The sequence below is a fragment of the Erythrolamprus reginae genome, chromosome 6 (assembly GCF_031021105.1).
Source record: "Erythrolamprus reginae isolate rEryReg1 chromosome 6, rEryReg1.hap1, whole genome shotgun sequence".
In the NCBI taxonomy this organism is placed as follows: Eukaryota; Metazoa; Chordata; class Lepidosauria; order Squamata; family Dipsadidae; genus Erythrolamprus; species Erythrolamprus reginae.
Window position 1 is genome coordinate 98,722,130 of NC_091955.1, and position 26,968 is coordinate 98,749,097.

The 26,968-nt window shown below is 62.6% G+C and overlaps 1 protein-coding gene across 10 annotated transcripts; it reads left to right on the top strand.

Moving 5' to 3' along the window:
* Positions 1–1,358: 1,358 nt before the first annotated feature.
* Positions 1,359–26,562, top strand: IMPDH1 (inosine monophosphate dehydrogenase 1). 10 transcript variants are annotated; one of them, XM_070754611.1, is made up of 16 exons: positions 1,372–1,613; positions 13,998–14,096; positions 16,426–16,474; positions 16,785–16,886; positions 16,995–17,069; positions 17,266–17,472; positions 18,103–18,190; positions 18,270–18,469; positions 18,989–19,079; positions 19,910–20,005; positions 20,232–20,375; positions 20,728–20,872; positions 21,099–21,242; positions 21,838–21,921; positions 25,047–25,063; positions 25,876–26,562. In XM_070754611.1, exons 1-16 carry the CDS (start codon positions 1,429–1,431, stop codon positions 25,923–25,925), a joined length of 1,776 nt encoding a protein of 591 aa, XP_070610712.1. In that variant the 5' UTR covers positions 1,372–1,428; the 3' UTR covers positions 25,926–26,562. The 10 variants fall into 10 exon arrangements, with proteins under 10 accessions (XP_070610714.1, XP_070610712.1, XP_070610711.1 ...); XM_070754610.1 differs by having other exon boundaries at positions 18,989–19,078; positions 19,900–20,005; XM_070754614.1 differs by lacking the exon at positions 1,372–1,613 and adding an exon at positions 13,718–13,902 and having other exon boundaries at positions 18,989–19,078; positions 19,900–20,005.
* Positions 26,563–26,968: the final 406 nt, after the last annotated feature.

Sequence of the window (26,968 nt, forward strand, 5' to 3'; positions counted from 1 at the left end):
CTTCCTCTCTTTTTTCTATCTGTTTCTCTCTCTTCCTCTCTCTCTCCTTCCCTCTCTCTCTTTCCCTCTCGGCTTCTGGGCAGGTTTGGAAAACTCTGAGTTGATGATGATTTTTAAGTGAGCGATTGCTCACTGCTCAGCGGGAACTATGCCTCCTGCCCCATCCCGTTTTTTCGGATGCTGGGCGCCAGGAAAGCCAAGCGCGGCTTCCCCCGGAAGGCTGCCCGGGCCGCCCCACCTGGCCTCCAGGCTCCGAAGGGCTCGCGCTGGAAGCCGCCCGACCCAGACAGGGGCGTCGCGCGGGCGCTGAGCGGGGCTCCCTTCGTCCCACCCCCAGGGCTATGCCGCCGGCCGGAATGCGCGGAGCCACATACACCGCTGCCCGGCTGCTAGCAGAGCCCAGCTGCCTCCCAACTGGACGGCCGTTCCGCGCAAACAGGCAGCGGGATCCAAAGATTTGCCAGGGGGGGAGCCGAACGGACCAAGGGAACGCGCGCGTGTCCGGCCCGCCAGCCGACCAAAGGACCGGCCCTTCCTCCCGCCAGGCGCTTCCGGAGCTCAGCTTGGGGGGGTTACCCGGGGTTTGCGGGCGGGGAGGCGACGTTATTTCAAGCAAGGGGTCGGAGATTGGCCGGGGAAACAGTCCGGTGCGCGGCGCAAGCAAAGGAAGCGAATGAGCCGTCCAGCGCCTTCTTCCACGGGCCCAACAAACGGGGCCGAACGGGGCCCGGGCGGCTATGGCGGACTCCTGCTGCTTGGTCGCGAGGAAGGGCGGCAGAGCCGGATACGCCGCGGGCGACCTTGGTGCCCTACCCCGCAACGTGGCAAGGGAAAGCGAAAGGGCGCGCGAGGGCTAAATCCCGGGCCGGAGGGAGGCGAGGCCGGCGGGCCCTGGACAGCAGCCGGGCATCCGCCGCGGGTTGCTTGGCTCGGGCCCCGGGGAGGCGTCGAGGGCGCCGCGGTCTTGGGACTCTGGGCGGCAGGGAAAGAATCAAAGGCCCGCGGGACGAGGAGGAGGAGGAGGAGGGTGACGACGACCACCGGCCCCACCCCTGCTTCGAAATCGGGCGGGGGGTAGGGTCCGTTCGCTAGGTGACTCCAGGCCCCTCGGGCTTCACGGGCAGGGAGCAGCCTCCGGTGGGGAGCGGCCGCCCGGACTCAGGGCCGAGGGGATTCGCACTTGGTCTATGCTCAGAGGCCTGTCTCGGGCTCGACCTGTCTGGGCCGGGTCACCAACGCTGCTGCCAGCCGGACCCAACTGAGCCCAGCGGCCCGCCCCCCTCGGTTGCCGGCCCGGGAGGTGGACCGCGGGGCAGGGCGGGGCGCGGGCGGGGCCTCCCGCCCAGCGCCACGCCTTTCGGAGCGCCTCTACCGCCGCCGCCGCCGCCGCCGCCTGGGCTGCCCGGAGCCGTCGAGGGGGCCGCGGCCATGGACGGGCAGGCGGCGATGGCGCCCTACGACTACAGCCTGATCGTGGGGCCCCTGCAGGAACCGGGCAGCCCCGGGACGCCGCGCCTCGGTTCCCCCGGCTGTGCGCCGCTCCACACCGGGCACCGGACCGCGGCGCAGCGCTACAACGCCCGGCTCTGGCAGGCCGGCCTGGAGCCCGAGAGGTGAGCCAGCCGCGCGAGAGCGGACGGTTCGGGCCCCGCGGGGGCGCTGCAAGGCACGCGGGGCGAGGGGCACGCGGAGCGGTGGGGGCGCGTCGGGTCTCGTCGGGGCTTCCGTGCCTCCCGGGGCTCCGCCGCCGCTCACACTCCAAAAACAGCGGTAGCCTCCCAGCCGCCCAACCAGCCCCGCCGGGAAGACTGCAGGCTTGAACCCGCCGCCTCTCCCGGGCTGCCCCGGCACCAACGCCTGGCGACGCCTCGGGGAATGGACGGGCTCTGCCGGGCGGATCTCTTGAGCACCCGCTGGGCCCGGAGCTGCGATCTGGGGTCACTTTGAACTTCGCCTGAGATTGAATTCTGCCTTTAAATCGACATTTGGGCTTTAGGGCGCCTCTTGCAGTCTCCCCTCTGTTTTCCTTGGATGGAGGGAGACCTCCCCCCCCCCCGCCCGTGGGACTCCCCGCCCCCTTCCAGCCCTTTCTGGGGGGATCCCTTCTTGGGGAGTCCCTTCTTGGGGAGCAGAGGGGACTCCCCCTCCCTCCCTCCCTCCCTCCCCAAAGGTTCGGCACTGGGCCCAAGCAAAGTGGGGCCACAGGCAGGCAGGCAACGCCCCTGGGATGCTGTGTCTCAGCCAGGACTTCCTGCCAGGGCTTTGCTTGGTCAAGGGATCCAGGGGAGGCTGGCTGCCCTCTGGGTGTCTCTCTCTGCACTTCAGGGGCTTCAGGGAAGAGAGGAGGGACCTTCCCCGTCTGAAACGATGCTCCCCTCCATTATTGGGGGGGCAGATTAAGAGCCCCGGCAGTTCCTCACCCAGCCCCCCCCCCAGACTGGTGGCCTTGGCACAGCTGCTCGGACTCAGGACATGTGACTGACAGACTGACCCCTAATGGGGGGGGAGCAGAAATTATGCAGCCTAGTGAGGAAGAGGTGGTGCTTCCCCCATGCCTGTTTGTGTGTGTGTGTGTGTGTGTGTGTGTGAAAGGAGAGGGCGAGGAGGGGAGGGGCAGGGCCCTTGGTCCTCCTTTCTGCCCAGAGTGCCCAGGGGGAGACGCAGCTGGTTTGCTGATGCCTGGACTGCACCTGGTCCCCTTGGAGGGAAGCACCTGGCCAGGGCGGGGGGCCACCGGGAGAGCCAGAGCAGTCAGAGGGGCAAAGGGAACCCCCCACCTTGGGGACTGGCTCAGGATGGCTCAGCTGCACAAAGGTTTGGGGTGCAGAAACCAAGGGGAGGGAGGGAGAATCACGGCTGCTTGGGGAGACAGACTGGCGGTTGGTGTCAGGACAGTTTGCTTTGGCTTGGCCGGTTCCCCGAAGTAGCCACGGTGCTTCGTTCACTGGCTGAGGGACTAGCTGAGGGGTGGGGGCACTCTGGGTCTGCCCATTGGTGGGCCATCCACAGGCCGGGTCGTCCCTTCCAGGCCCCCCACGTGGGAGCTGCCCCTCCTTGCAGCTCAGGGGTCCCGCTGGCACCCAACACACACCCCCTCGGCCTGCCCGCACGTCCTGTTGTGCAAAGCAGCCTGGCCTGCCTTGAACTCTTCGGACAGGGCAGGGTCAAAATCCCGGCCATCCGCAAACCTTCGCCGGGGTTGTTTGTGCAGCATTTGGGCCGACTTGTCCTTTCAGGCTGGACAGAGAGCCAAGCAAACAAACCCCTCAGCATAAACACCAGGTGTATTGTTGTGTTTGTGAGCTGCCCAGCCTCCAGTGTAGTGGGTGGGCGGCTGCAGCTCTGGGCAGTTTGGGTCAGCAGGCCTGCAGGGTCCCATGGGGCTCACCGGGGGGGGGGGTGGAGAGAATGTCCCCCTTTCCTGCAGTCCTGCAGAGACTGAATTGGGGGTGAAGGGGAAACAGTGAAATTGACAGGATTTAACAAAAGTCATGAACTTTGCTCCCCTTGAAAATCAGCCCAAGAGCAAGTAGGCGGGATTGTGCTCTTAGGATGGGGATTAGGATTAGGATTCTTTCTTGGCCAAGTGTGAGTGGACACACAAGGGATTTGTCTTTGGGGCAGATGCTCTCAGGGGGCGTAAGAGAAAAAGAGACATTTGTCAAGAACCATGGGGTACAACACTTAATGATGGTCATAGGGGTCAAATGAGCAATGAAGAAACTATCAATATTAATAAAAACTTAAGAAGTTACCATCATACAGTCATAGGGGGGAGGAGATAGGTGATAAGAATGATGAGAAAAAATAGTAGTGCAGACTTAGTTAATAGTTTGACAGTGTTGAGGGAATTATTTGTTCAGCAGAGTGAGGGCGTTCGGGGGGGGACTTCTTGTGTCTAGTATGTCTTGGTGTGCAGGGCTCTGTAGTGACATTTGGGGTGGAGGAGTTGAAACCGTTTGTGTCCAGGATGCGAGGGGTCTGTAGATATTTCCACCGCCCTCTTTTTGACTGGTGCAGTCTCCAGGTCCTCAATGGAAGGCAGGTGGGCAGCCATTGTTTCTTCTGCAGTTCTGATTCTCCTCTGAAGTCTGTGTCGATCCTGTTGGGTTGCAGAACCGAACCAGACAGTGATGGAGGTGCAGATGATGGACTCAAGAATTCCTCTGTAGAACTGGACCAGCAGCTCCTTGGGCAGCTCTTAGGCTTAGGAGTTAATCCTGGGGTCCCCAAGCTTTGCCCCTTTTAAGACTTGTGGACTTCAACTCCCAGAATTCCCAGCTATGTCAAGTTTGGAGACCCCCTGCCCTTAGACTGACAGGCGGAAACCCTTAAACATCAAACACTTTGGTTTCAAAGAGCTGGTGGGATGAACCGTTTTTTCTATAAAGATTTATTTGCTACCTTGGAATCTGCACATTTCCAGCTTCTGCAAAAAAGATTGGGGGGGGGGGGAGAGATTTCCCCTGGAATTGGCTGCAATTTTACAAAGGGCAAATTTGGTGACTAGTTAGAAACCAGCTTAGTTCCCCCCCCCCCCTCGCCTTTAGAAGTATCAGAGGATGGGCTCTCATTCACCCCCCCCCCCACTCTGTCCGCAGTGGTGGCTGCTCACGCACCAGGCATGTCCAAGTGCCTAGGCCTCTCTGTGGGTGGAGGCAGGCAGGATTCCCTGGGGTCCCATTGGTTGGGGGTCAGGGGAAAGGGAGGGTCTTGCCTTCTCTTTCTGCCCAAGGTCCCCATGGACAATTGGGGGGCCCCTGTGGGACACAGAATGCTGGACTCGATGGGCTTTGGCCTGATTCAGCCAGGCTCCTCTTGGGTCTTGGCAGGTGAAGCCCCGGTGGGTTAGTATGGAGGCATGGGTCAGTAGGCACCAGGCCTAGCTCTGCAAACCCTGCAAAGTGGACCTCAGTCCCTCCCCGGACAGGGACTGGACAGTAGTGGCTCACCTTGTCCAGAGGCAAAGAAGCTGAAGGAGGGGAGAGCAGCGTTCTGGGTCCAAGGCCAGAGGGCAAAACTGCTGGACCTGCCCCTGCCCAGGCCCCCCCACCAGTCGCCCCCCCCCTCTCTGGTGGGAAGGGGCGGAGGGGGGCTCTCAGAAGGGCCAGGCCTCTCCTGCCCTCTCCAGCCCCACAGAGGTGGGTGACACCACATCAGCCTCCAGAATTCCCGGCCTGCTGAGGGAAGGCGCAGCTCCCCCTGGTTCTTTGGGGGGGGGAGGTAGCCTGGGCTGGGCCATCAGTGTGTGGGGGTGGGGGTGGGGGTTGTGGGGGTGGGGGGGTTGTCGGACCACAAGATAGGAGGCCTGGCGGATCCTGTGAGGTTTTTCAGGAGGTCAATCCGCTCTTAAGACCTGGTGATCTCTGTCAATGGCCCCAAGGGAAGCGGTGGGGGGGCAGAGGGGGGGGGCATCATGGCCTCAGCCTCCAGCCCAGCCTCGGTTCAGGGGCCCAGGGGGTGTCGGAAGCTGTGGGTCTCCTGGGATCCGTGCCAGGCCCAGAAGCAGGGGTGCAAAAACAGGGCGATTGGTGGGTGAGGGGTGTTGCAGATGCCTTGACCTGATCGTGACCCCCCCCAATTGGGCTTCTGCAGATGCCCCACCTCTGGCGGCCCTCACCCACCGCCCCTGTCCCCCCCCACGGCCTGCCCTGCCCTCACCCAAGGCGCCCCCCCCCCACCCTGAGCTCTGAGCATCCCTTGGCCCAGCCCTGCCCTGCAAAGCCGCTTCCTCCCGGCCTATTTCTGCCTCAGGACAGAGAGTGACGTCCGGCCGCTAATCTCTAAAGCCCCGAAGGGACCATCTCAGCGGCAGGGAGGCCCAGGGCAGAGAGCATCCATCGGCTGCCGCTCAGCAGGGAGGAGGGGGCCGTGCGGAGGGTCTGCAGCTGCCCCAGGCTGAAATGGGGCAGACTGGAGAGGTTTTTACATCCTAGTCCCAGGACCCCCAAGTTCCTCAGGGGTTTTGCCGGCTGCCCAGAGAGGTTGAGGGAGGGAGACCGAAGCCTAAGCCCCACCCACCCACCCCGTCCTCCCCCCACCCACCCACAGCCCATCTGCTGGGCTCCAAGGCTCCGCGGCTGAGCTGGGTCATGAGGGGCTGGGAATGAACCCCCCTGCCCCCCCCAGGAAAGGCGGCCCCGGAGTGACCTCAGGCTGGAGGGCTGCACTGCCCTCCCCCACAAGGCTGCAGAAAGAGCCGCAGTAGCCGCCCTGGTTGCTGGGCCCAGGGCTGTTTTGCTGGCTCCGGGGTCCCTCGGGGGGCAATTACCTAGGCAGGTTGTTCAAGGCAACTGGTGTGTGTGTGGGGGTGTTTTCTGTGTGTGTGTGTGTGTGTGTGCACGCGCATGTGGACAGGCACACTGCTGCCCCCTGCAGGCTCTCAGGCAGGGCCTCCCCAGGTAAGTGCAGCCACCGCTTTGGTGGGAAGGTGCGGGAGGGAGGAGGCAGGCCTGGTGGAGACCTCTTTGGAGGGGGGAGGACCAGGGTTTGCCCCAGGAAAGGGGGGCAGCCCTAAAGATCCTCCCCAGGGCTTTCCTGGCTGCTGGGGGAACGGAAAGGCCCGCACTGCAGGGGGGTCGGCCTCCCGTTCCCAGCAGCCTCCTTCGCTGGTGCCAGGGCTGCACCGGAGGGGGTGCTGGGGGCAGCAAGAGCTTCAGCCCCCCCTCAATAGGGGGAGAAGAAAGAAAGAAAGAAAGAAAGAAAGAAAGAAAGAAAGAAAGAAAGAAAGAAAGGGTTTACTTACTTATTTTGTCCACTTCAGAAGCTGCCCCTCTCCTAATGGGCTCAGGGTCGTGTGCAGCAATAAAACAACTAGAGAAATTAAAAATCCCAACACATATTGTAAAAGCGAATACAAATTTCCATTTTGGAGTGAGCGGCATATAAATGCAATAAATAAATAAATAAATAAATTTAAAACCCAATATAAAACAACCATCCCTCATTCATGCTACTGTCCAGAGCAGGCCAGGAGGGCGGGGGTGGCCCACGTCTTCAGGGAGAGTTAGTTCCAGAGGACCAGGGCCGCAACAGAGAAGGCCCTTCCCAGCGGCCCTGCCAGCCGCCATTGATTGAGTGACGGGACCCGGAGGAGGCTGACTCTGCCAGTCGGCTGGGGCAGGTGAGGCAGCAGACAGCCCCATAGATAACCTGGTCCCGTGCCATGGAGGGCTTGAGGGGTCATAACCAAGGCCTCAAATTGCATTCGGAATTCCAATTGGAAGCCTGTGCAGTGTTGGACTAATAGGGGGGGCGGGGGGGTGTTCTGGGCTAATTAAAGTCTCTGAAGGGTCCCTAAGCCCTTGAAACCTCCCGTGCTCAGAGCGTGGAAGCCTGGGGTGTCCCCTTGTTCTTGTGTTCACTTTCCTATTAAAAACACTTCCCTCCTGGACCTTATTTAACCCTTTCACATATTTAAATGTTTCGATCATGCCCCCCCTTTTCCTTCTGTCCTCCAGACTATACAGATTGAGTCCATGAAGTCTTTCCTGAGAAGTTTTATGCTTAAGACCTTCCACCATTCTTGTAGCCCGTCTTTGGACCCCTTCAATTTTGTCAATCTCTTTTTGTAGGTGAGGTCTCCAGAACTGAACACAGTACAGTGATCCCCCGATCATTGCGAGGGTTCCGTTCCAGGACCCCTAGCAATGATCGGGTTTTCGCGAAGTAGCGCTGCGGAAGTAAAAACACCATCTGCGCATGCGCAGATGGTGTTTTTACTTCCGCAGCGCTAGCGAGGAGCCGAAGATTGGAGCAAGGAGCGCTAGCGAGGAGCCGAAGATTGGGGTCAGCTGGGAAGCGGCGCTGGGGTTTCCCCACCGCCCACGCAAACTCCTCGCTGCCGCTCGCCCACCCTTCGCCCGCCCATGCCGCTCGCTCGCGCCGCTTCCCAGCTGAGTCCTGAAGCGAATTCGCTTCAGGACTCAGCTGGGAAGCGGCGCGAGCGAACGGCGTGGGCGGGCAAAGGGCGGGCGCGCGGGCAGGCGGCAGACAAGCCGTTCGCTCGCGCCGCTCGCTCGCGCCGCTTCCCAGCTGAGTCCTGAAGCCAATTCGCTTCAGGACTCAGCTGGGAAGCAGCGCGAGCGAACGGCGTGGGCGGGCGAAGGGCGGGCGAGCGGCAGCGAGGAGTTTGCGTGGGCGGTGGGGAAACTCCTCGCTGATGCCCGCCGCTCGCCCTCCCGCCAGCAAGAGGGGGAAGACCCAGGGAAGCCGCCCAGCAGCTGATCTGCCGGGCGCCATCTACGCATGCGTGCCCATAGAAAAAAGGGCGCGCATGCGCAGATGGTGTTTTTACTTCCGGGTTCAAAAATCGCCATATAGCCGTTTTGCAATGATCGGGATCGCAATACCCGGGGGATCACTGTACTCCAAATGTGGTCTCACCAGCATTCTATATAGCGGGATCATAATCTCCCTCTTCCTGCTTGTTATACCTCTAGCTATGCAGTCAAGCATCCTACTTGCCTTTCCTACTGCCCGACTACACTGCTCACCCATTTTGAGACTGTCAGAAATCACTACCCCTAAATCCTTTTCTTCTGAGGTTTTTGCTAACACAGAACTGCCAATACAATACTCAGATTGAGGATTCCTTTTCCCCAAGTGCATTATTTTACATTTGGAAACATTAAACTGCAGTTTCCATTGCTTTGACCATTTATCTAGTAAAGCTAAATCATTTACCATATTACAGATGCCTCCAGGAATATCAACCCTATTGCACATTTTAGAGTCATCGGCAAATAGGCAAACCTTCCCTACCAAACCTTCCCCTATGTCACTCACAAACATATTAAAAAGAATAGGACCCAGAACAGACCCTTGTGGCACACCGCTTGTAACCTGACTCTGCTCAGACTACTCGCCATTAACAATAACTCTCTGATGTCTACGCTTCAGTCAGCTTGAAATCCACTGAACTATCCAGGGATTAAGTCCAATCTTCACTAATTTATCTATCAGCTCTTTATGTGGAACCGTATCAAAGGCTTTGCTGAAGTCCAGGTAGGCAATATCCACGGCACCACCTTGATCCAACACCTTTGTGACATAGTCAAAGAAATCAATGAGATTAGTCTGACATGATTTGCCTTCAGTAAAGCCATGCTGATTTGGGTTCAATAAGTTATTGTTTTTCAGGTGCTGATTTATCCTCTTTTTGAGTAGAGTCTCCATCATTTTAACTATAACTGATGTCAAGCTAACTGGCCTGTAGTTACCAGCTTCTTCTCCACTGCCCTTCTTGTAGATAGGCACAACACTGGCCATTCTCCAATCCTCAGGAACATCTCCTGTTAACAGGGATTGGTTAAACAAATCAGTCAGGGGGGTAGCAATGACAGATCTGAGTTCTTTACCCATCTGGACCCATTGCCTTATTTATCTTTAATCGTTCAAGTTCTTCTAAGACATCGGCTTCTAAAATCACTGGAGCTGAATCCGTACAGCTGGAAGCAATGCTACATCCCTCTATAGTATTATTTTGTAATATACCCACTAAAACCCTCATTGTGTATTGGAGAAAATAAATAAATAGTAAGTAAGTAAGTAAGTAAGTAAGTAAGTAAGTAAGTAAGTAAGTAAGTAAGTAAGTAAGTAAGTAAGTAAGTAAGTAAGTAAGTAAGTAAATAAATAAATAAATAAATAAATAAATTTTGGCCATGGCAAGAAACCCAACTTCACGGGAGGGGGGTTAAGGGCCCCTCCTCCCCGTCAGCTGCTGCTCAGCCTCTTGACTGGGGGGGGGTGTGTCTGCTTAATTTTCTGCTTTTTCGGAGGCCAAATCACAAGACACAGCAGCAGCCCCAACACAGGGCGGGGAAGGGGGGGCAGGGAAGGGGGGGCAGCCAATCCCACAGTGAGGATCCTTCTGGGTGGGGCATCTTTTGAACAGCCCTGAAGCTATGCCCTCCCCTGATTCTGAAGCCCCCTCCCATTATCACAGGGTTCTGGGGTCCTCTCTGCATTAGGGGGGGCCCACTTCCATCCCGCCCCCAGTCCTGATCCTCGAAGGCCCTCTGGGTCTGTCTTGACCTCCGTGTGATCGAGGAGACCGGGGGGGGGGGGCTTCCAGGCTCCCTGGCTCCACATTAGAGCCCCCTGAAGAGCCCCCTCTTCTGCCAGGCCTCAGCCTGGGGCTCCAAGGAGGGAGGAAAGGGCGGGTGGGGGAGCAAGGTTTGTGGGCCCCTTGGACCCCTGACTCTGCACTCTCCAAAGCGGGGCAGCAGCTGCCACCCACCCACCCACCCTGGGGGCTCTGGTTGAGCCAAAAGAGGGGAACTGCGCGGTGTCAAACCCCTGGCGTGTGTGGGGCGAGGGGGAGGCACAGCTCCCCACTGCTGCCAGCGGTAGGACCAGGCCCCAAGCCAGCAGGGGTCTTTGAGCATGGACAGAGTGCCCTGCCTTCTCTTGCGGAGAATTTCAAGGGCCCCCAAAAGTCTCTCCGAATACGGCCCAGGTCGCCTGCCAGGGTCTTTGGGATGAACCAGCTCTCTGGCTGCACCAACCCACTTCCACCCAGAGCGGGCAGGGGGTTCAAAGCAGGGACCTTGGCCGCGTGGGGCAGCTGCCTGCCTGCCTGCCAGTCTAATGCCCCCCTTGTGGGTATAAAGAAGAGGGTTAGGGCTGCTCCAATTTATTTTCCTTCTATGCCACCCTATCCCAACAATAATTGTTTATTTTGATTGATTGATAGTTTGTTTTGGAAGGGACCCTGTGGGTCTTCTAGTCCGACATATGGTGGTCCAGTCTCCCCTTGAAGGTCTCCAGTGTTGGGGCGTTCACAACCTCCGCTGTTCCACCGGTTGACCGCTCTCACCGTCAGAAAGTTCCTCCTTGTTTCCAGGTTGAATCTCTCCCTGGTCAGCTTCCATCTGTTATTCCTTGTCCGGCCCTCTGGTGCTTTGGAAAACAGCCTGCCCCCCTCCTCTCTGGGGCAGCCTGGACAGTGCTCTCATGTCTCCCCTGGACCTTCTCCAGACTGACCATGCCCAGTTCCTGCAACCGCTCTTTGTATGTTTTAGTCTCCAGTCCCCTCATCCTCCTGGTTGACCTCTTCTGCCCTTTCTCTTTTGTAGTGTGGTGACCACGACTAGATGGAGAACACCACGGGTGGCCTCACTGAGGCTTTAGTGCCTCCCTTGTCCTGGATTGTGTCCCTCTCTTAATGCAACTCAGGATTGTAGTGGCCCTTCTGGCTGCCGCTGCCCATTGCTGGCCCCTGTTTAGCTGTTGTCCACCAAGACTCCCAGACCCCTCTCGCAGTGGCTGCTGTTGTGTGTGGTTTCACTCGGGTTGTATGTGTGTTTTGGGGGTTTCTTCCCTAGGTGTCTCCGCATTGAACTCCATTTTGTTTGTTTGGGTCCACGACACAAGTCGGTCTAGATCTTTCTGTAGACCAGTATACAATACAGTTTTAACAAAAAGTCAAATATAAGTAGTTAAAACAGTAAAAATCCCATTGTACTAACAACACCCCCCCCCCTGCAAACCCTCCAATCAAACACACACACACACACCAAATCAATCACAATTCGGCTGAGACTGGATGTAACACTCATGGGCCCGTCTCCACGGCCTTTTGGATGGCCAGTAGGATGGGAGCAGTATGGACATTGGGGGGTAGTTTATAAAGCCCCCCCCCCGGGAATACGGCACCCAGTCTTGGTGGTCCCGATATAGAAAAGGTGCAGACTTTGGAAAGAGTGCGGAGAAGGGCAGCTCAGACGGGGGGGGGGCTGGGGGCTGAAGCGGGTGAAGACCGGTTGCAGGAATGGACAGTGTCCAGGCTGGGAGAGAGAAGGGCCGGGGGCTGTGTTCCCTCTAATTTTTTTTCGGGGTGGGCGGAAAAGTATAGTGTCTGAGCGGCAGTCTCTTTGGGACTACGCGCCCATGGAAAAGGGTGCGCGGGGCGGTATTTTGGTGTGCGTGCACGCTCATGCGCGCAGCTTACAGGGAACAGTGGGCCCGGGGGTGCCACGCATTCCAGGGTTACCACCTGGTCCCCAGAGCACCTGAGGGCAGGAGAGGCAGCAGGGGATGGAAAGTGACCGAGGAGGAGAGGAGGAATCCCTTGACAGGGAGAACAGTTAATCTGCAGAACTGCCTGCCACCAGAAGTTGGGCGTGCTCCTGCACTGGCTTGGAGACTGGGCAGTCACGGGTCTAGAGTGGCCCTGGGTCTCCTGCTGGACCTCCAAGGTCTTCCTGACCCTTTCGGGTGGGGGCCCAAGTCCAGGCAGATCCAGGCTGGGCTGAAGCTTCTCTGCTGGGATGGGCCCCCTGCCCCCCCCCATGCCAAAGCGGCCCCTTCGGCTGAGGACGTGGCCTGGCCGGGGCAGGCGGGAGCACGGTGGGAGAGGTTCTTTCAAGCCACTCTGCCTGGAACTACAGTTCCCAGGATTCAGCAGGGCAGCAAGGGGCGTGCCTAGCCCAGGACTGGGAAGAGGCCCTTGGCTGCCCCCTGCTGCTGCCGGCTCCCTTCTGCACTCCGCTCCCAGTGCAAGAGGTTCAGCATTCGAACTCAGGGTAAAGGTTGAAAGGAAGAGTTTTTAATCAAGGCGAATCCAAAAAACACACACGGCCGTTCTGGCTCAACCCCACGGTCACTCTGCGAAGGACAAAGGCTTCCTGGCCAAACAATGGAGACACTTTAAGCAAGGGGCCCCCTCATGCGCCATCACATGCGCGTGTGTGCGCGCACTGAGAGAAGTGAAGGGAGGGGAAAGAAGCCCAGGGCGGAGGCAGGACGGACGTTTTCGGCACTACTGGCACACACCCCGAGGCCCTCGTGGGCGCACACCCGTCCAGCAGGGTTCGGTGCAGGTGCAGCAAGGAAAGTATTGCGCAAGGATGTGCTCGCAAGCGAAAGATGGGCGGATTTTGGTGAAAATTGCTAAAGTCTCATGCACATGTCTTCCTGCGATATTCCACTTGCTGCACATGGGCAGAAGCCAGAGCTTGCACGGTTGCGCCTCAGGGAGTGTTGCACGTGGCCTTCCTGGTAGTGGCCCCTCTGTGAGTCCCAGGCAAGAGGGGCTCAGCTGGAGAAAGGCAGCCCTTTAAACACAGACCCACCACCTTTTCCCCAAGTCCCTACAGGGGGGGCTATTTCAACATGAGGGGGGGCTCTTGGTTCTGCTGTGCGCAGGTCAAGGAAGTGGCAAGACTTCTCCCTCCCCCTGCCCCCCCCCAGCCTCTTTCTTGGCAGACGGAGCCCCCCACCCCCAGGCGTGTGCCAGCCTCTGCTTCCCCTGGATGCAACCAGCGCCCCCTCCCAGGAGTCCCAGGCGGGACAAATGGGGCTCATGGGGCCGGAAAGGCAGGGGCTTAATGGGGCCTCCCTGTCATGCCCTGGTCAGGAGATGGGGATGAGCTGGGGAGGGGCCCGGTCAGCTGGGGTTTGGGCCATGGATCTGCGAGGAGGGGCTGGGTGGGGGCTGGCACTCTCAGCCGGACTCTGCTTGGGCTGGGCTGCCTGGCCAGAGAGTGACCACTAGGCCTGGCGACCGGCTGGTGGAGTGAGGGGGGGTCGCCGGAGGGGGCTGCCCAGAAGGACACCGAGGCAACGCCACACCGCAGCCAGCAGGGGATTCGGGCGGGGAGGAGGCCTTGCTCGCCCCCCCCCCCCCCACGCACACCGCCGCCCTTTCCGGGGGAGCAGAGGCCCCGGCAGCCACGGGGGGGGGCAGGGGGCGGGGGGAGGCGGCGGGAGGGAGGGGCCTCTCCTGCCGGAGCCCCCCCAGTTCCGGGCAGGAAGCAGAGGCCGCGCACCAGCCCCGCTTCCCGGCCGCCCTTCCCAGCCTCGCAGCCCCCGCGGACGCAGCGCCCCACTCTCCGGTCCCGGGCGGGGGGGCGCCCCCCTCCCTCCTCCTCCCCCGAGGGCGGGGCTCCGGCGGCGTAGGTGGGGGCCTGGCGCGGGGAGGGGAGGGGCGGCGGGGGGGTCTCCGGCTGACGGCCCCTCCCTCATCCCCCTCCCCTCCCGCCCCCCCCCCGCAGCATGGCCGACTACCTGATCAGCGGCGGCACCGGCTACGTGCCCGAGGACGGACTGACCGCGCAGCAGCTCTTCGCCGTGGCCGACGGACTCACCTACAAGTAAGGGGGGGCGGGGGGGCGGAAAGGGCGGCGCACGTGGAAGCGGCCTGGGGAGCGGGGGGGGCGCTGCAGGGGGCGGGCGAGGCTCTTTGAGGGCGGGGCCCCTCCAGGCCGGCGGCAGGTTCCGGGGGGGCTCCAAGGGGGAGGCCCAGGTGGGGAGGGGGGGCTGGAAGCGGCCTGCAAGTGGAAGGGCGCGTGGCCGGTCAGCCCTCCAGCCCTCCTGCCTCCGCAAGCGCGGGTCGGGCCGGACTCTCTCTGGGCCTCTGGAGCGGCCCCAGGTGTGGGTCTATTAAGGGGGGGCACTTACCCCAATGGGGCTGCTGACATCCGGGTCCCATTGGGGTCTCTGCTGGGGCCGAGGGGCCGGAGCCTGCTGCCTCTCCCGGGGTGGGGGCTCCGAGAGACGGTGGGGACCCCCAGCAGGGGAAGGGGCTGCACAGCCACCCCAGTGGCCTCTGCACATGAGACACACTGCAGCCGGGGGCCCTGAAGCCACCACCAGGCAGGTCCCCCCCTGGCCTCGCTTTTCCTCCCCAGGGACCCCCCACTGGGCTGCCTCCTTTGCAGGGGGGGAGGCTGCTCCCTTGGACCCAGCACAGAGCCGGAAGGGGGGAGGAGGAGGGAGGCCGGGCGGTGGGGGAAGGGGAGGGAAGGGCAGGCAGAGGGTTTCTCCAAGGGGGGAGACGCACAGGAGCGCAGGGGGGTCCTTGCATCATGCTTTGGGGTGTTGCTGAATGCCTGGGGCTCCTCTCACACCTCTTTCCCTTTCCACCTCCAGCTGTTTGGGGGGCCCACTGTGAGAAGGCCCAGAGCTGTAGGGGGGGGGGCTTCCTTCCAAGGCACCTTCCCCTCTGTTTCCACTTTCAGTTCTGGGCTCCGTTTTCGGTCAGAACGGAAATTTGTTTTGTTTCCCACACATAACCCCCCCCCCCCCCCGGTTATAAAATTATCTCCTTCCGATTCGCAAGTCCGGTTGGGTCCAGAGCAGTGGCGAGTGCCCCCCCCCCTTCCTTCCTCACAGGCAGCCCTGCAGAGTTGGGCACCTGGCCGGGGGGCTGCAGAGCCCTCCACCCTCGGCCCCCATTGCGTGGCTACATCTCTGCTTCCCTGCAGCCTCCCAATGAAGCCCCCCCCCTTAAGTGCAGCTTTAAACCCCCCCCCCCCCAGTGTTTCACCTGCTGGGCTACCTGGCGGCTTCTTCCGGTTAATAATTGATGACTGAGCCTCACCTGGAATCCTTTGGGGGGGAGGGGACACAGGTGAGGCACGGAGGCTTGAGATAATAGAGGGGGGGCGACCTAATCCCTCACCCACCCAGGCCTGGGGGTCCAGAAGTCATCCTGGTGCATGTGGGAAGGGGGGGGGGGCTGGTCTGGGTTGGACTCTGTCCCAGGTGATATTGGCATTCGCTTGCTCTTTCGTCCAGGCGCCCGCAGAGCCTTGGGCAGCGTGGCCCTTCAGTGCACTTGGTTGGCCTTCCCAGGAGAGGAGGTGGCCCCCTGGAGCAGCTGCCCTGGCAGGGGCTCTGCTGGAGGTTGGGGGCCCTGAGGGCAGGGTGGAGCCAGGCTGGTCAGGTGGGGTGGGGGGTGGGTCTGTGCAGGGAGAAGAGAGGAGCCCCTTGGTCCCTGCCTGAGCAGGAGGTCAAATTGAGAAGAGGGGAGGGGGGCAGCAGGAATTGGGGAGGGGCTCCGGGAAAGCTCCCTCCAGCATTTGAAGGCCTCCCCTGGACCCACGGGAGGGTTTCGCCTTCTCTTTCGCCTGGCGGTGGGGCAGAAGTGGGAAAGTGGACTGGACAGTTGCAAGCGACGTCTCTGAAGCCCCTGTGGGATGTGCCCAAGCAGAGGCCTCACCGCCCGGCTGATGGCCCTGGCCCAAAGCACAGGCCGGAGATTGCCCCCCTCCCAAAAGAGCCCCTTACGGCTTTGCAAGCTGCACTTGTGCTGCCCCACGTTGTTTCCTGTTTGTGCTCCAGGAGGGGTGCAGAACACACACACGCACACACACACACACACAATCTCTCTCTGGACAATGTTGGGATCTCTCTTTCATCTGAAACCCCCCCGGATTGACTGACCAACAGCCTCTGGTGCCCCCATTGCCGGCTGGGTCCAGGCCAGCTTCCTTGAGTTGAGGGGGGGCCTTTGGAGGGCTGGGGGGGGCTTTCTGGACCCTGACCCACAGCGTCCCTCCGGCTGGCTTCCGGGCCTGAGTGGGGAGGGGCCGGGATCTGCCCTGCCCTGGGTGGGAGAGGGGGGGGTCTGCAGGGGGGCCTTTCACTAGACGGGGGGGCAGGTCAGCAGTGGGGTGACCCCTCTGTCTCTCCCCACAGTGACTTCCTCATCCTTCCCGGCTTCATCGACTTCACAGCAGATGAAGTGGTGAGTGGGGGGGGGGGTCCTGCAGGGCCTCTGGAGGGCAGGGGGGGCATCCAGGGCCGAGGGGGGGGGCACAGCTGCCCTGTTCCGCTCCCTTGCATGGCTCCAGGCCAGAAACGGGCGTTGCTGGACCGCCTGATCCGAGGGGCCGATTGCTCCTGCTTTACCCTGATTCCAGGGAGGGTGGGAGACACACACACACACACACACAGAGCCTCTTTCCGTTCCCCTGCCCCAGCATCTGCTCCCCCTTCTCTGCAAGGATGAGTGAAGGGGGGGGGCAAGGACTGAGCTTGACCCTCTTGGCTTGCAGGACCTGACCTCCGCCCTCACCCGGAAGATCACCCTGAAGACCCCGCTCGTCTCCTCCCCCATGGACACCGTCACCGAGTCCGACATGGCCATTGCCATGGCGGTGAGCCTCCCCTCCGGGGCCGGGGGGGGGGTCTGCCCAGGGCGGGGCTCCGAGGGCAGAGGGCAGAGGGGGGGACCTCAGGGCTGCCGCCTCTCTCTCCCCCTGCAGCTGATGGGGGGCATCGGCTTCATCCACCACAACTGCACCCCCGAGTTCCAGGCCAACGAAGTCCGCAAAGTCAAAGTGAGTGGCGGGGGGGGGGGCAGGGGGGCTGCAGGACCGGCCCAGGGGCCCCTTGCGTCGGGAGCCCCCTGCCCAGAGGTGGCCTGCCGGGCTGCCCCGCATGGGGAGGGGCGGGCGTGGGAGCAGAGAGCGGGGAAGGGTCATCCCTGCAGAGATGGCCTCCTCCCCTCTCCCCCCCACCCCCCTCCGGCCACAGAAGTTTGAGCAGGGCTTCATCACCGACCCGGTGGTCCTGAGCCCCAGCCACACCGTGGGGGACGTCTTCGAGGCCAAGGTCCGGCACGGCTTCTCGGGCATCCCCATCACGGAGACGGGCAAGATGGAGAGTCAGCTGATGGGGATGGTCACCTCCAGGGACATCGACTTCCTCTCCGAGAAGGACTACGGCACCCCCCTCAGCGAGGTCAGACGGCCCCCTGCCTTCCCTTCCCCTCCCATCCCTCCCCCAAGGATTCCCTCTGGCAGCAGGGGGGGCAGAAAGAGCCAGCCCCTCGGGCGCAAAAGTTGGCAGGGCCACGGGGGGGGGCCTTCTCTGTGGCTGCCCCGGCTCTGTCGAACCAACGCACACACACACACACAAAATGTCCATACTGCTCCCACCCTGCTGGCCTTCAAAAAGGCTGTGAAGTCCTGGCTTTGCTGGCAGGCCTGGGGGGGTGGGGCGTGAATTTTAACAACCACATTGTGTGGAGCGGCTGTGTGTTTTTGTTGATTGGACTGTTGTGTGTTTATAATGGGGTTTTTTTGTCCTTGACTCCTTCTGCTGTTGTGTCATATTGTGCTTTTATATAGTTGTCAGCTGCCCTGCGTCCTCCTAAGGGGAGGGGGCGGCATAGAAGTCAAAGGATCATAAATAATGAATTGCCTGGGGTGGGGGGGGGCTTGCTGAGCCCCAAGGGAGGGGGAAGGCGCATCCCACTCAGCCCCCAACCCGCCTGCTTCCTCCCCCTGCTTAAAGCGGCCTCTGGCATCCTGCCACTCCAGGGGCTGGGAAAAAAAACCCCGCCCTCTTTCTCCCCTCCCCCCCCTACAGGTCATGACCAGGCGGAGCGACTTGGTGGTGGCCCCCGCAGGCGTCACCCTTAAAGAGGCCAACGAGATCCTGCAGCGGAGCAAGAAAGGTGGGCGGGGCTTCCTGCCCCCTGGCGGGAGGGGAGGGGGCGGGGCTGGACCCATGGCCTCACCCAGCTCCCCCTGCAGGCAAGCTGCCCATCGTGAACGAGGTGGACGAGCTGGTGGCCATCATTGCCCGCACGGACCTGAAGAAGAACCGCGACTACCCCCTGGCCTCCAAGGACTCCCGGAAGCAGCTGCTCTGCGGGGCGGCCATCGGCACCCGGGAGGACGACAAGTACCGGCTGGACCTCCTGGTGCAGGCCGGGGTGGACGTGGTGGTGCTGGTGGGTTGGACCCCCTTGTCCCCCCCACCAGGGCCATTCAGACAGCGGGCCCTCCCCTCTGCACCCCCAAATTGGGCCCCAGAACGAGGGAGGCGTCACAACTGAACCCCCCCCTCTCTAAAGCATCTCTGGCAGGCCTCAGCCCCCCCCCCCCCAAAAGCTGAAACCTGGCCCTGAGCCCCACCATCGGGAGCCCCCAGAGTGCAGGCCCAGCCCTGCTCCTCGCCTGTGAGGTTCCTGGAAGCCCCCCCCCCTTCCCGCTGCTCCGGTAGGCCAGCCCCTCCCCCTGCAAACCCCCCCCCCCCCCTTGCAGCTTCCTGGACCCTGTCTGGATTTAAGGCCGGCAGAGGTCTGCAGCCGGGGTCCGGCTCTGTTTCTCAGGGTGAAGGGGCCGGCTGCTTTCTGCCCCTCCGTGCCCCCCCCCTTGGTGGGGTCCTTGTGCCCAGGCCGGGCTGCTTGTTGCCTGGTGCTTATGTGGGGGGGCCTAAGGGTCCTTTCTTTTCCTCCCCCCCCCCCCAGGACTCATCTCAGGGAAACTCCGTCTACCAGATCAACATGGTCCACTACATCAAGCACAAATCTCCAGAGCTACAGGTCATCGGGGGCAATGGTGAGCGCTCGGGGGGGGGGCAGGCTGGACTTCCAAGGCCGGAGGGGCCCTGCAGGGTCATAAGTGTGAAGCGGCTGCCAGGCGTCTGAATTTTGATGCCGTCACCACGGAGGGCGCTGCCATAACTCTGCCAGGGGTCATATTTTTCAGTGTTGTAACATTGACCAGTCGCTAAACAAACCCTGGTGAGTCACGGGCTGGACTGGGGCTCTACTCACCTGTCACCGGGTCACTGTGTAAACCAACCCTCAGAATTTTAGCCAAAGCGCCATGAAAAGTGGGGGCGCTCTTATCCGTGGGGGGCACAATTGCCACGGCCCCTTTTGGTTAAGCCTTCCGGGGTCGTTTCCGAGAAACAGCCCCGTCGTGTGGAGTTGTCCCTGGAAGGCCCTGGCGGGGGTCACGGCGCCTCCCAAAAGGTCAGATGTTTTTTGAAAATTCCCCAGGGGAATTCTCACGGTCAGAGCCATCAGATTTTTTTCTGTCTGCAACTAAAGATGGACGGATGGACGGGTGGGTTAGATAAGATGTGGCGTGGCCTCCTTTGTGTTGGCACCCATTGTGCACCTTTGGTGCAGAAACACCAGCCGTGACTTCAGAGAGGAGGGACCGGCGTTGGGGCTGCCGAGAGCCGCGTGGCAGCGACTTGGCCGAAATACCTGAATTCACGTTTCTTGGCTTCATTTTGCCGGCGGGAGGGAGGTGGGCTGCAAAGTGGAGGGGGGGCTTTGTGCCTGGGGGTAGGCCGGGGGCCCCCAGGGAGGGAGGGGCTCCTGTGCCGCTCAGGGGTCTGACGGGCCCTTCTGCCTTCCGCCCTACGGGATGCCCAGTGGTCACCGCTGCCCAGGCCAAGAACCTGATCGACGCTGGCGTGGACGCCCTCCGGGTGGGCATGGGCTGCGGCTCCATCTGCATCACGCAGGAAGGTGGGTCCGGGGGGGGGGGGCAGGGGACCCCCAAGGGGGGCGGCATTCGGGGCCTCGGATCCCGGTGGGGGGAGGGGGGCTTGGCCAGCACAACTCCCCAGCAGTGGCCTTGACCTCCCTCCCGCCTGCCCATCAGTGGGGCTGGGTGACGCCCCCCTTTCCCCCTACTGGGCTGGAGCCTGGGGGGCCCCTCCGGCCCATGACCCTCCCTCCCTCCCTCCCTCAGTGATGGCATGTGGGCGGCCTCAGGGCACCGCTGTCTACAAAGTGGCCGAGTACGCCCGCCGGTTTGGGGTGCCTGTGATCGCGGACGGCGGGATCCAGACGGTGGGCCACGTGGTCAAGGCCCTGTCGCTGGGGGCCTCCACAGGTGAGGGGGGGCTGAGCCAGGGGGGCTCCCAGGAGACACGTATGCACATGCATGTTCTCTTGTGCAAATGGGCAGCGCAGGCATCCACGCCACCATAGAGGGTGTCCACTTTCAGGGAATTCTGGGTCTGAGGAGGTATTCCCCCCCCCCCGGAGCTCTGGATTCATTGGGCCGTGAAGCCCCCCACCCACCTCCCCAATTCTCTGCACAGCTCTGGGGGGCCCTCCCCGCTTCTTCCTGGGGGGGGGGCTGGGCCTGCTGGAGGGGGGCTTTGGCTGGCCCAGTGGCAGGGCCTCCTCGGCTGCGGCCCCCAGCCCTCCCTCCGGTCCTCTCTTCTTCTGTCCCCCCCCAGTCATGATGGGCTCCCTGTTGGCGGCCACCACCGAGGCCCCCGGGGAGTATTTCTTCTCGGACGGCGTGCGGCTGAAGAAGTATCGGGGGATGGGCTCCCTGGACGCCATGGAGAAGAACCGCAGCAGCCAGAAGCGCTACTTCAGGTGGGGGGGCAGGGGCAGCGGGGCCTTGAGCAGCAGGGGGAGGGGGGCAGGATGGCAAGAGCTGCCGCCACAGCGGGAAAGGGAGGGGCCGTTCCAAAAGAGCCCCCGCAAGGGTCCGCGGTCCAGCTGCCCCCATCGGATGGTAGCCCCAGTCCCACTGCTTCTTTTGGGGGGGGGCAGCACAAGAGGCTGCCCCCCCCAGCGCCTGCCCCGCCTTCCCTTGCAGCGAGGGGGACAAGGTGAAGGTGGCGCAGGGGGTCTCGGGCTCCATCCAGGACAAAGGCTCCATCCACAAGTTCGTCCCCTACCTGATAGCGGGGATCCAGCACGGCTGCCAGGACATTGGTGCCCGGAGCCTCTCTGTCCTGCGGTGAGTCTGGCCCTGGGGGGCCGGGGGGAAGGGAGAGGGAGGGCAGGCAGGGGGGAGCCTCCCACAGCAGGAGGACCTGGGGGGGGCCTCAGGCCCTGGGAGAGTCCCATGGGTCCCTGCAGAGAGTCTCTCCCCCCACCCCACTTGGATGTCCACCTGTTCGGCCTTCGCCTGCTCAAGATGGACAATTGAGGGGGGGGCTGGGGGACACAGAAGGCGGGACTCGAGGGCTTTGGCCCCATTCAGCAGGGCCTTTCTTGGGGTCTCAGGGCTTCCGTCTCAGCCTCCCTCCCCGGCATGAGGAGGGTCTGCCCAGCTTTCTTCCTCCTCACCCCCTGGGTGCCCCCCCCCTCCATTGAGAGGTATGTTGCCAAAGGTCCCTGGGCCCCCAAAGGGCCGTGGCTGGGCCCCCTTGATCCCCCCTCCCTCCCTCCCTCCCTCCCTCCCTGGTGGCTGGCAAGTCTCCCTCCGACCCCTCCAGTACCCACTGCCCACCCCCCGGCCACCATCTGCACTGGGCCCAGAGTCCCCGGTGGGCTGAGGGCAGAAGGAAGGCCCACTAAGCCCCCCCCCCCATTCCCTTTTCTCCGGCCAGCTCCATGATGTATTCAGGGGAACTGAAGTTTGAAAAGAGGACCATGTCAGCCCAGATGGAGGGGGGAGTCCACGGCCTCCACTCGTAAGTCTCTCTGCTGATTGGCTGCCCTGAAGCCCCTCCCCCTCCCCACTTCCAAGAAGCTGCCCCCCCTGCGCCCCCCCCTGTCCGAACATCACAAGTCCTGTGCAGTGGGTCGCCCTGCCCTTCTGCTTCCCCCCTCCCTCCCCCTGCCCAGGACCTTCTGCCCAGGACCCTTGAGGCCCCTGGGCACCTGCCCTGGACATGCCCCTCCTCTGCCTGCCCCTCCCCAGGCCAGAGCTTCCTGGGTGGGCAATGAGAGAACAATCCCCCCCCCAAAAACCCTTGTTCCCCCCTGATGTTCTTGAAGGGGAGGGGGGAGGTCCTGGTCCAGGTCCCCCCTTTGGCACCGTGGGGATGGGGGCTGCTGCTTGGCCCGTGGAGGGGGGGGGCTGCTTTGCTTTGCCTGCTCCCTGTTCCAAGGGCCGCCTGCAGGGGGCTCCCTCCCCTTCCTTTCCTGGCCCCTGGGGGGGGGGGCGGAGGGCCTAGCAGCCCCTGTGGCTGTGGGCTGCTGTGTGGGGGTCCGCGTGGGCAGCATCGCTTGGGCCCAGGGGGCGCTTGGCCTGAGCCCCTGCTGGCTGTGCCGGGGTCCAAGGCAAGAGGGCTGTCGCCCCCCCTCCCTGGGCCTGGCCAGAGCCTTGCCAGAAGGAGAGACCCCAGGGAGGAGAGCGAAGGGTCAGGACCAGGGTGCCTCTCCCCCCTCTCAGCTGGGCCTTATTTGGGGCCCTCTCCCCCTGTCTTTGCCCCACTCTTCCCTGGTGCCTGAAGAGCCCCTCCCAGAAGGCAGGTCACCCTACGTGGCGCTGACCGTCCGCCAGGCCTCTTCAGGAAGAGCTGCCCCTTTCCCCCTCGCGGGCTCTCCGATGCAGGGCTCTCCAGGCAGAGCTCCTCTGGGGTGGCCCTCGGGCGGTTTCTTTGGGGGCTTGGGAGCCCCGGGGCAGGTTCCCTGCGAGGCCCCACCCAGGGGGGGTTCTGGCCTTTCCCCTGCGTGCAGAGGGCGGGCTCCCCTCTCCCCCCCCCCCCAAGGGAGAAGGAGAGAGCGACTCGAGGGCTCCCCCCGGTGGTCTCTTCTCCAGCCCGGCTCAGAAGGTGGGCTGGGGCTAGACTAAAACGGGAGGATTTAAACACCGGCACACCGTATCAGAGCCTGCTAGTTTTGAGGCTGACTGCCCACTGCCGGGAGTTCGATCCTGACCGGCTGCAGGTTGGCTCAGCCTTCCATCCCTCAAATGAGGACCGGGATTGTCGGGGGGGGGGGGGGGGGGGGTCAGAGGCCCTCTCAACTGCTGGGAGGGGTCTCGCGAGTGCTAGTTGGTGTATTTTGCGTGTGGTCTTTTCCGGAGAAGCGAGAGTGCGTTCGGTGGAAGCTTTTCTCCCTAGCAGCAGAGTAAAAACCGTGTGGCCTTTTCTCCATGGGGCCACTATGCATCATATACCATGGACCCCAAAGCCCATCAGGCTCTGCCCTGAAGCTTCTTCCCTCCTTGTGGGCGTGGGTGTGTTGGGGGGCAGGCCTGACCCACCTGGCACTCCGGGAAGGGCTGCTCGCTTTGGCAGTCTTATTTTGGCAGACAGCTTGGGGGCCACAGGTGCCCCCAGGCTCTTGCTTGGGGGGGGGTGGCAAAGGGAGGGGGGCTTGCTCGGAGCCCCCCAAAGAACCAGAGCCGAGAGTTGGGTCGGGCTGGTGCTGGCAGGGCAGAGAAATTGGGGTTTGCTGGCCCTGGTCCTGCTTTCCCCACCGAGTGGGGCGGGGGTGTCTGGGGGGGGAGGGGGCTGCCTGGGGGTGTCCCCACAACCAGCAGCGTTTCCTGGGGCCTGATGGGCAGCCTGTCCGTAGGAAGAGGTCTCGAGAACCCCAAAACGTTCAGTGATCCCACCTGGCTGGGACCCCCGTTTGCTCCGGTTTGCAGTGGCCCTCACCCTTTGCCATGCCGCGACCCCTAATCCAGTTCCCCATGTTGCGGTGGCCCCCAGCCATAAGCCTAGCGCCAGTTCTGCGCACAGAGCTTGAAGCTGATTGGTAGGAAGGTCAGAGGGACGCCCCCCCCCCCCCGGTGCGAACGGCTGATTGGTCGGATTGTGAAAATGAGTCCCAAGGGGCCAGAATAGAACCTTTAGTTCCTAACCAGAGGGGGGGGGGTCTTTTCCCATGCGTGGTCTCAGGCGACCCCTGTGAAATGGCCGTTTGACCCCCAAAGGGGTGCCGACCCCTACACTGAGATCCACTAGGCATCTAGGTCAGTGGTGGCGATCCTACGGCACGGCTGGCACAGGTGGCAATGGGAGCCCTCTCTGCTGTCCCACGAGCCGTTGCCCGGGCTCAGCTCCAGCGCGCAGGTGTGTGCCGGCCAGGGGGTGTTTGGCTCGCACGGAGGCTTTGGGGGGGCCTTTTTACCACCCCCCCCAGCTCCAGGGCCGGTGCTTCGCTTTGGAGAGCCCACAGGGGTGGGGGCCTCCCGGGGGCCTCCGGGCATTGAGTCTTCCGGCACCCGAGGAAGGCAAGCGCTGCCATCTGGGATTTGGGGGGCCAGGAAGCCCAAAAGGGGCAGGCCAGTGTTGGGGGGCGCCTTGTGCAAAGGAGCAGGATAGATATTGGGGGGGGTCTTTTGCCTATTGATTTTTTCCTTTTGAGGGGCGTGGGTAAAGGGGGGGGGCCTTTACCAACCTGCTCCAACCTGCCCCTCCCTCACACACACACGGACACTAGCCAGGAGCTGAGCAGCTCTGACTGAGGCTGCCCTTCTGGGGGGGGGGCCTTGGAGACCCTCCCAGAGCCCTGCAGGGGAGCCCCAGGGGCCCCGCCCACCCTTCCCAGCCCCCCAGCACCCGGGCTGGGCTGGCAGAGGCTTCTCCTGGCCCTGGGCCGGCTGATCCTGGGTGCTGGTGGAGGGGGGCCGGAAGGGTCAGGGGGGCTGCCCGGGAGGCCCCTGCTGCGGCCTGGGGGAGAGGGGGGCTGCAGGCCAGGCGGAGGGGCTTGTGCTAGCTGGGCATGCGTGGTGGAGGCAGCCGGGCAGCTGGCAAGCCGGTCGGTGGCTGGTGTGGTGACGGCCTCGATTGAGGGGAACACGTTGACCTTGTCCCTTTCTCTCTCTCTCCCCCCCCGCCCCCCCCCAACTGCCTGCCTGTAGCTTTACGTTTCTGCCATGTAAGTAACTGACTGGGAGCCCCTCTGGGGGTGCAGGATGGGGGTCATCTGCCCCCTCCGCCCACCCCCACAGGAGGGTGCGCATTGGGGGCCTTGCCCAGCCCCTCCCGCCTCCCCTCGCTTGGCCCAGCGCCCCGCCCCCTTCCCCCACTTGCCCCTGGCCTCTGCCATGAGCCCCCCCTGTGGAGGGGGCAGCCAGGGAGGGGAGGCCCTCTGCAGCGTGGGGGGGGGTTGATTTCAGGAGTGCTGGGGGGAGCAGGAGATTGAGGGAGAGGAAGGAGCCAAGCGGGTGCCGTCTCTACACTGAAGCTGCCAGGCCGGCAGTGGGCTCTCTGGGCAGGGGCTAAGGCCAAGCTCTGCCGATTGTGATGCCCGGTGCCCCTGGTGGGTCATGGGGGGGGGCACGAGGGACTCATGGCTTCTCTTCTTTCCAAGGGAGGGACCCCTGACCTTCCTCCCAGACCCCCAGGAGCCCCTTCCCCTGGCTTCTCATTCTGACCCTGCCAGCTGCCTATGCTGCCCCCCCCCCGGACCCTCCCTTTGCTCCCCACCTGGTTTGCTGCCTCCCTCTCCTCCCCCCGCTCCCTGGCGAGGGTTGGGGGTCCCAGCAAGGGAGCCCCTCTGGGGGAGAGCTAGCAGGGGGCTGGCTTGGCACCCTGGGGCTTTCCTCGGGGGGGGGCAGTCCTTTCCCCCCGCCTCTTCCCCCCTCCCATGGGAGACTGAATTCAGGAGAACAAGTCTCCGCCCACCCCCATCCCCCGTCCAGCTGCCAGGTGGGGGCTGATCCTCCTCCCCCCTCTGCCCCCCTGCAGTTACGAGAAGCGGCTGTACTGAGGACAACTTCCCGAGCAGCGTCCAGTGACCAGTCCGGTCTCCCTGCCAGGGGCCACAGCTGGAGCCCCCCCGCCTCTCGCCTCCGGTTTGGCTGGCACCACCTCTGGCCTCTGGTGGCGCTGTGGCTGTGGCCAAGACCCTTGGTGGACAGCATTGGAGGTGGGGGTGGGATGAATGCCCCCCTTGGGCTTTCCCCCAGCGCCCGGACTCCAGCTTGCAGGTGGGGCTCTTGGCCAGTGTCCCCCCCCCGGGCACAGCAAGTGCAGCTGGCCCCAGCCTCCAGGGCCTCTTGGGGTGGGCTCCTTGGACGGCAGCCAGGGAGGAGTTGCTGCCCGCCCCCCTCCCTCCCTCTGGCGTGGGGACGAAGGGGGTGGGCCCAGGGGGAAGGGGCTGCAAGGGACCAAGGTCAGCTGCAAAGGTCTGGGGGGGCAGCTCTCTCCAAACCCCCTTATTGCCCACCAGCCCCCGGCCCTCTTGGGCTGCCTCTCTGCCCCCCCCCCACCCCCCATCAGCAGCTTCTCTGGGGAAGGGGATCCTGGCTTCGGAGGGGGGCGGCTCTCCACCCCGCCCAGGGTCCCCCCCCCAATGCTGTAATTTTTGCGCATGCCAGGGCCTCGTGTCATGTCCTGTATTATTCGTAAATAAAAGCAGCAGTGTCACTTCTACGGCTCAGCTGGTTCTTGGCTGGAATTGGGGTGGCCGGAGGGGAAATGGGGGGGACCAGGAGTCGGAGACCTTGCCCCAACACACACACACACAGGAGCCCCTTTGGGGAGAGCGCCTGAGAGACCCCTGTCCGAGCTGCCCCCCCCCCCCTGGCCTGGTGGAGCAAGAGGGGGGGGGCTTTTCAGAATCTCTTCGGTCCATTTTATTATTATTTATTAGACTTGCACGCTGCCCTTCTCCAAAGACTCCGGGCATTTGGATGGTTCCGGCTTTCCCAAGGCCGCCCCCAGTTCCCCACGGAGGGGGGGGGGGTAATAGGTGCAGAGGGAATAACAACAACGACAACAACAACAGAGCTGGAAGGGGACCTTGGAGGTCTTCTAGTCCAACCCCCTGCTTGGGCAG

What these genes read in the sequence shown, in the direction of transcription:
- IMPDH1 (XM_070754610.1), top strand. Translation starts at nt 1,429, where the DNA reads ATGGACGGGCAGGCGGCGATGGCGCCCTACGACTACAGCCTGATCGTG. An exon ending in ACGGCACCCCCCTCAGCGAG is followed by an intron (nt 17,473 to 18,102) that starts GTCAGACGGCCC and finishes CCCCCCCTACAG; the next exon opens with GTCATGACCAGGCGGAGCGA. An exon ending in TACAGGTCATCGGGGGCAAT is followed by an intron (nt 19,079 to 19,899) that starts GGTGAGCGCTCG and finishes TTCCGCCCTACG; the next exon opens with GGATGCCCAGTGGTCACCGC.